General features: G+C 44.3%; 1 protein-coding gene across 1 annotated transcript; it reads right to left on the minus strand.

The window, feature by feature from the left end:
• Positions 1 to 273: 273 nt before the first annotated feature.
• LOC127767423 (VAN3-binding protein-like) lies at positions 274 to 6726 on the minus strand. Its single transcript, XM_052292762.1, has 7 exons — positions 6161 to 6726; positions 5166 to 5276; positions 1742 to 2135; positions 1399 to 1659; positions 1255 to 1304; positions 1114 to 1171; positions 274 to 1030 (listed from the first exon to the last, which is right to left on the minus strand). Exons 1-7 carry the CDS (start codon positions 6488 to 6490, stop codon positions 822 to 824), a joined length of 1413 nt encoding a protein of 470 aa, XP_052148722.1. The 5' UTR covers positions 6491 to 6726; the 3' UTR covers positions 274 to 821.
• Between the last annotated feature and the right edge of the window lie 1322 nt (positions 6727 to 8048).

Consider the following 8048-nt stretch of genomic DNA (forward strand, 5'->3'; position numbering starts at 1 on the left):
ATTAATACCTGGTCCCACCAGTCATACACACACTGTGTTAGCCCGCTGTTCTTCTCTCTCCTTATTTATCTTCTTAAAATATGTTTGCAACTGGTTTATAGCAGGCTCCTTATTTATCTTCTTAAAATATGTTTGCAACTGGTTTATAGCCTGCTACTGTACGTGCTCTAAGCTGGATCATCTTGTTTTATCAGCAACAGGAACAAACAAAATGTACTAGATACTTTTATGAAAACAGAGTATGTACACAGCACAGAATGAACAATCAGAAAGGGAAATGAAACAGATGATTTACTGAATACTCACTAACAGAAGGAAGAAGAGAGCATTTTATCTTATCCTGCCACTGCTCCAGATAGACATATCACATATGTCTGTATACTACTATAGCCACACCCCCAAAATGAGACCCAAAAAAAAAAGAAGAAAAAATTACATGATTTTTTTTCCCAGAACAAACTGGAAAAGAAAAGAGGGCAGAAAGAGCAGAGAAAGCTCCTCCCCTTCATCTTCTTCCTACCAGGCTACCACCAGAGATTTTCAGAGGGATGGCAGCCCATGCATTATTCTCACAAACACAGCTCCAGCTTTAATTTAAATTCTTTTCCCTGCCCTAGCAACAGCAACAGGAGGAAGGAAGACCCTCTAGGCTGCATGATTACTGTGGGACAAAGGTATGTGCACCTCAGGCCCATGCAGCCATGCTGTTCCACAGCTTAGCAAGCTGATGGTGGATCGGGCCGACCCGCGGGTACGCGCTGGTCGGCACTCGGCATTGGCAGGTCGGTAGAGCAACGCACGGGCACTATGCTAGTTTTGGTTCACGGGGCGCGCTTCCTCTCGCTGGCAATGATGAGGAGGCGCGCCACGCCTTTCGTCCACATCTCATACTCCCTCTGGCTGGTGCACTCGAATTCGATCACCCGGTGCTCCGCTGTCCTGAGGCCGAAGTAGCGGCGGTGCTCGCCGTCCTCCAGCAGGTGCCGGCCTGGCCACGCCGCGACATCCTTGCAGACATCTATCACCACACCTGCACAGTGACGGATGGATCAACCTCAATGCCATGGAGGGGGTAGTAAATTGTTTTCACAAGCATGCTAGTTTGCCACTTACTTTTCTTCTTCTTGGTGATTGTCCCAGCAACATGCCGGCTTTTCATTTTGAGCATGACCTGTAAACATGCCATCATAGCTAAGCAAAAGTGCACAACCACCATGCTGGTTTACTACATTCGAAAGCAGTTTGAACATTTACCAGGCCCATTCGATTGATGTACACTGATACAACCTTCCAGTGCAAAGCACCTGCAGATGAAATGATCACAAAAGAAGAACATCAGTAATTGGTTCCCTTTTTAAGTTTTAACATATCATGGATCAGAAAGATCATAGATAGCACCTTTGCGAGTGCGCTTAAGGAGCTCGGTGCCACGTGCAAGCAGTTCTTGGCTGCAGATGCCCAAGAAGTTGTTCTCCTCCTCGAGTGAAAGATCATCACTAATACTACTACCATTGCTCTCCAGCTTGCGGTGCTGCTTCTGCATATTCTGCTTGTGATGGTGCCCTCCTCCCATTGTACCCTTTTCTACGGGGATCACTGCCGCGATGTTCCACACCTCCTTCAAAGCCCTTGCTTTCAATGTGGCGGCACCTCTCAATGCTGCAATCAACAAACAATGTTACATGATCATCAACAATCAGGATCGAGAAAATGGTTCTTTCATGTGGTGCAAACAACAAACCGGTAGCAGCAGCAGCCGTGACAGTAACAATGTCTCCAGGTGTCCTGACGTTCACCGCTGAGCCAATGACAGCCTCCAAATGCTCACGCTCAGCTCCCATGGACTCTGCAGCCTCGACGCATTGCGCAGCCAGAAGCGTAGCTGCGGATGCCATGGCCATGTCGGTGCGGGCAGCACGGTCATCCTTGCCAGAACCAGAGGCTGCAGCTGTCGCAGCTGCGACAGCCGCGACTGCAGCAGCCACTGCTGCAACCGAAACAGCAGCGTGGACCTGCGCATTGTGTGCCCGTGTCTCCTCTTTCTTCTTCTCCTTCCTGTCCTTGAGCCACCGTCCAACAGTCTTGTTGCCGCCTCGGTACATCTGAGGCTTCGGAGTGCTTGCTGCTCTGCAGTACTGCATATTTTTGAAATATTTCAGATATTGAAGCTTATCACGAAGCACTTGGGAACATACTACTCAATCAATCCCTAAATAAGTGTACTTCTAGTAAGAATAGATGTTGCTATCATTTTTCCAATAATTGGCTGTTAGTCCCATAACCAATATTGTAGAAGAAACAAAAGAAACTCTGTATATTAAACAGAAAGGAAATCCTATCTTCATACATAAATACAAAGGTAATTAATGAATTGCAACAAGGACAAGACCTTGAATTGACAGAACGAATCAACATTTCTCAGGGTGGGTCCTTAACTTATAGTACTGCTAATTATTGAAGACAGTGCATTTCATTGGCCAGTACAAATCACTGTATTTGCACAATGCTAATTGCTACTAGTAACCTACTCCTACTACAGAGCAAGTCATTAGCTGTAGAGCTATTGAGCTAAGCATGTCATGTACCAGTGCACACACCAGTAAACAATGTTTAGCCACAGAAGAGTACAATCGACACAATCATGAAGCAGTAGACGAGAACCCAAGGAGAAGCTTTTATTCAGGAGGACAATATTAGTCCTAGATCAGATAAAAGAATGCATCATTACATTAAACCGGAAAGCTGAAGGAATAACACTCGATTAGGGACCAAAAAGGCGCAGCTAGCCACACTAATGATGCAGAAAAGGCAGCAAGGAGTGGCATGCCTGCAAGCCTGCTGCTTTTCACCCAGAGAGAGAAATGGGTCGATGGAGAGTGTGACATGGGCAGGCTGCATCAGTTGCATTGTTTGCTTGCACAAGCAGGAGACCAGAGGCAGGCCAGAGACAAGCACTGTAAGGGGAATCAAACCTTCTTTACCACCACACAAACCGAGCAGGCAACAAAATCCATCGTATCAACAGGTTTTCACAGACACTACTGCTCGGAGAGCTAGATGACAGCAGGTCACAGAACACAGGATTAGGATAGAACAAATAAAAAGATTAGCACTGCAGCGGGGCAATGTACTACTACTTGGATCATTAACAGTTGAAATATTGGAAATTACTAGAGTGCCCCTGTGCACCGCTTGCTTTACCTATCCTAATCAAATCTTTGACCTTGACCTCTCATAAGGCTTGTCTCGCTTGGGTTTGGGGCACATGACAGACCAGCAATGTGGGGGCATTCTTGGGCCTTTTTTTTCTTAAAAAACCAAAACTAGGAGCCACTGAACAGTCATAATACTACTCCTTTCAAGCTGCTAAATACATGGCTTATTCTACTAATGTAAGAAAGATTCCTTCCAAACTCCAGATTAAGATTTTTGTCAGGTGAGATGGGCCAATTACTAGACTGGTCTGACTGTATGACAGATTGCTTTGTCTCTGGATATCCAAGCACATCATTGTGGCACCATACTGATATACTGTATAGGTATGTTATTCTGGCACCATACTGTATCAGTAAGCAAAGTTGCATGGTAAACACTGTAGAGGTGTAATGCTGAAAGAATATGGAGTAGTGAGAAATGAAACCAACAATTATTGCTGTGAGTAAACACATCGAGAGGTGACACATGACAACTGCTACAGTGAAAAGGAGAGCAGGGTAGTACAAGAGAGACGAAAGCAAAGGCAATGAGGAACGAGGGCATGGAAGAAAAGGGAAGGGGCTACTTTTGTTGACAGATTGGAAACAGGATCCTATATTTTGGAAAAGAGCATCCTTTCCTCAAACCAAGAAAGAGGCCAAGCAGATTTCTACAGCATGCATATCCCAAATATTCAAACTTTTAAACAAACTTGCAACCATATTGTTCAGCAATTCGGTGGTCAAATGGTGTCTATAGCATTTGATTATAGTAACAGATCATGCAACTAATTGGCAAACGATTCCTTTTGAAAAAAATAACTAATGAATACTTTTACAGCGGTCTCTACTACTAGTAGTAGTATTCTACTACCAGTAACATCACCGGTAAAAAACTATATGAGCTGTTGATTTACATACCCTACTATACCAATTATGCCCAACTAATTGTCAAAGAAGAAGCTAAATTTCAGGTTCATCCAAGAGAAGGGTCTTCCAGTACAAACTCTCCATGTGAATGGATAGCCTCCGGTCAGTAATACAGGAGTTGTCGGTGAGGGAGATGGATAAGGACATGACCATGACAAACGGCTTCACAATGGGGGCAGAGAAAACACAAACTCTTACGGGAGAGAAAGCAAAAGGGATTGGGCAAAAACAAAAGAAGTAGGAAAAAGAAGAAGGGGAGGGGGTTTAGAAGTCAGGTGTTTTATTGGAATGAGAGAAAGGCATCCCTACGAGTTCTTTGTCTAGCTTTGTTTTTTTTGTTCTCTCTCTCTATCTCTAGAAAAATTTGTGCAGCTGCGAAGGCTGCAAGGCTGGTCTCTTTGTCCCACGCAGTCCCACAGCTCCCAAGAGATGTTTTCTTGGTCAAATGACGCTTCTGACCTCGGCTGTTATATTTTACAACAACCAATTACTACCATCTGGCTAAAAATTGGGACACAAAATATGAGCAGAAGCATTTTCATCAGATTGAACAGAAACATCAGGTGAGTATAAGGTTCTTTTCCTACAGAAAAAATATGCAGTGTAACAAGGAGAAATTTAACTGTGACTGTAAAAAAGATACATAAAAGACTCATCTTTTATTTTTATTTATTTTTTGTTTTTAGAAGGAGGGGGGATCAGATGATTTCCCACAAAACAAGCACACGACTGCGATTTCTTTATGGCTTTTAGAACAAGGCCTAAAGAATCAAACACATTAGACAGAGAGTCTACTAATCTCAGGCAGTAAAAGCAGTACCTTGGTTCTTGTCCCTCTGCCCTGATTATTAAAAACATCACTACTACTAATAGGAGTACTTGCTGTTAACCACAAGCCTGCAGATTACTATGCTAGTGTAGGCATTGAAAATTGCAGCCAAAGTACTGAAAGTGCTGGAGCAGTACACAGGTGACATGTGGTAGTAGTAGAAACGACTGAAGCAGTACAGTGTTACAGAGAAAGGGTGACAAGCAATGGACCTTTGCGTCATCGATCTCCGGCGAGACCGGCGGGCTGTCGGTGATGGAGCCGCCGGCGGTGAGAGGGCCGCTGCTGTGCGAGAGCCTGCCGGATGTCAGCGGCGCCACTTCCTGCACACACCTCCAACACCATGAATTGATTAGTGGCAGTACACCAGGTTCAGATATTTGCAGAGATCAATTGATTAGTGGCAGTACACCAAAAAGAAAAAAAAGTTTTTGTTGGACTGAAAAACCACAAAGATTCGATGCAATTATCCTGTCCAACAAAATTCAGTTATCAGAGGAAGCAAAGAGTGGGTAACAGATGGTAGTAAATGTTTGCCGTGGTCATTAATTATTGGACTAAGATGCGTAATTAAAAACGTCTTTAAGTCGAGGATTAAAAACGGTTTCTTCCATCGCCCATGGGGCGGGGGAGAAAAATCTCTCCTTTGGCCTTTTCTCCTTGTCGAAACATGCGGTCAAAGGTAAACAGAGATCATTAACGAGGAGGAGGCGAGCGGGAATCCGATGAGCGAAACCACCGAACCGCCTCGACGAGTACTGAAAGATCCATGAATTCCCCACATCAAGAGATGCTGCGGGGTTTGTTTTTTTTTTTTTGTACTGCGTTGTACAAGAACGTACGAAGAGGACGAGACACAGATCATGAACTCATCCCTGAATCCTACCAGTCTACGGGTAACTAACCTGAAGAAGAAGAAAATCGGACGGATTCGCGGTAGAAATTGAATAGAATGCAGGTTAGCAACCGTAAGAAAAGAATGAGATGGGTCATCGAAATGAACCAAATCCCCAATAAAAAATGACCAAATAAGAGGCTTTATTTTTTTTTTCCAACCGTTTGTTAAAGAAGAGGAAGAATGGAGTGGCGCAAGAAGAGGAATCGCTGGTTAAAAATTTAAGGGGAAAAAAACTGTAGTGAGGATTTGTGGTGCGAGGACGAAAAGGAGGAAGAAGAGAGGAGCTGAGGATGTGAGGCACGCACGCACCGACTGCGCGAGGATCCGCTCCATGATGAGCTGCGAGGTGGCAGCGGAGGCGAAGGAGAAGGAGCTCCCCGCCGCGGCGAAGGCGGACCCGTCGTCGACCACCTCGCATGCGGCGGTGGCGGCGGAGGAGGCGTCCTCGGCGATGGGGCCGATACCGAGCACCGCGGAGGGCGAGGGCGCGGGCGGGGGCGGGCGCGGGGCGTCGAGGGCGGAGGCGGAGGCGCTCCAAGAGCGGGAGAGGAACTCGAGCGGGTCGAGCGGCGGCTCCGGGGGGCGCAGGTCCCCGGCGGCGGCGTGGCGTGAGCCCCTGCGGGGGTGGTGGTCCCCCATGCGCCCGGCGGCGCGGGCGTGGGGAGGTGGAGGTGGAGGTGGCGGAGTTAAGTGCGAGCGCCAACCGTCTCGCTCTGGGCTCTCTGCTCTGGTGGTGGTGGCGCTGCGTCACTCGCTCAGTGAGAGAGTCACTCGCTTGTGCTGGAGTGGAGTGGAGTGGAGGGGGAAGCGGTGGACAAGTGCGGAGGAGCGGGTTTGACGCGGGACGGGGGAAGCGCGGATCGGAGAGGTGGTCGGATTTATAGGGTGACGATGACTACCTCCCGGCTCTCGTTTCGTCCGGGGCTGGGGGTTTTTGTGTCGCCAACTGCTAAGGACTGGTTTAGTTCCTGATTTTTTCTTTAAATTTTTTTACTTTTTTATTACATTAGAACTTTCCTACGTATATAATTTTTAACTTTTCTATCACATCGATTCAATTTCAAATAAACTTTTAATTTTAACATGAAGAACACATCCTGTGCGTGCCGTGGCCTGACGCCAAAGTACGCTGGTTCCTGGATACTATCCACATACACACATACATCGTGTACTGCAATATAGTATGCCAAGTACACCCTTTGATTTATAATATATGACTGACGCAATTAACTTTTCGAGATACCTTCTTATTCAAAAAATTTAGTTATTATTTATTTTGTTGTGACTTGATTCATCATCAAATATTCTTTAAGCATAGCTTAACTTTTTTATATATGCACAAAATTTTCGAATAAATCGAATGGTCAAATGTTTATAAAAAAAATCAACGCCGTCATATATTAAAAAACGGAGGTAGTACCATATATTTGTTTGAATTTTCTTTTTATTAGAAAGGGATTTTAAGGGATTGATGAGTACTATGTCTGCATCCCTCTAATGCTTTGTTTGGAAGTTGTGGTTGGGAACAAATCCCTCTTGCACATAAAACGGAGTGGTACATTAGCGTGTGATTAATTAAGTTTCCTTTTTTTAAATGGATCAATATGATTTTCTAAAGCATTTTTCGTATAGATTTTTTTTAACAAAAAAAGGCACCGTTTAACAGTTTAAAAAGTGTGCCACATGGAAAGCAAGGGGAGTGACTTAGGAAACTCAAGTGTCGAACTCAGCCTTAGTCATCTTTAATTCATATGAGTAAGGGTGTTTTCTTTTAATCTTTTACTCCCTCGTTTTTCAAATGTATGCTTCCAATGTGTGTTTAAAAAAATAAAAATAATAAATTTAGAAATTCGTATTAATCTATTTTTTATATTTTTAAACTAAAACTTAATTAATTATGCACTAAGAGCCGGTACAATAGCAAACTAAAAGCCATCTATAAACATATTTTGAGAATATAAAATATGAGAAAGAAGAGTAGCGGGCTAAAGATTTGTAGCTAGCTACAGCATGGACTCCTAGATGCATGTGTGTATGACATGTGGGAACATATACTAATTGTGTAGTATATGTATATAGGTAACTATTGTATGAATTGGCTATAAAATTGACTATAGTTCATTTGGAGCCGGTAGTTGGCTATACTATTAAACTTGCTCTAACGAGCTACCTTGTTTTTCGTGCAGGGACGAGAAGT

This window comes from Oryza glaberrima, chromosome 3 (genome assembly GCF_000147395.1).
Source record: "Oryza glaberrima chromosome 3, OglaRS2, whole genome shotgun sequence".
Lineage (NCBI taxonomy): Eukaryota > Viridiplantae > Streptophyta > Magnoliopsida > Poales > Poaceae > Oryza > Oryza glaberrima.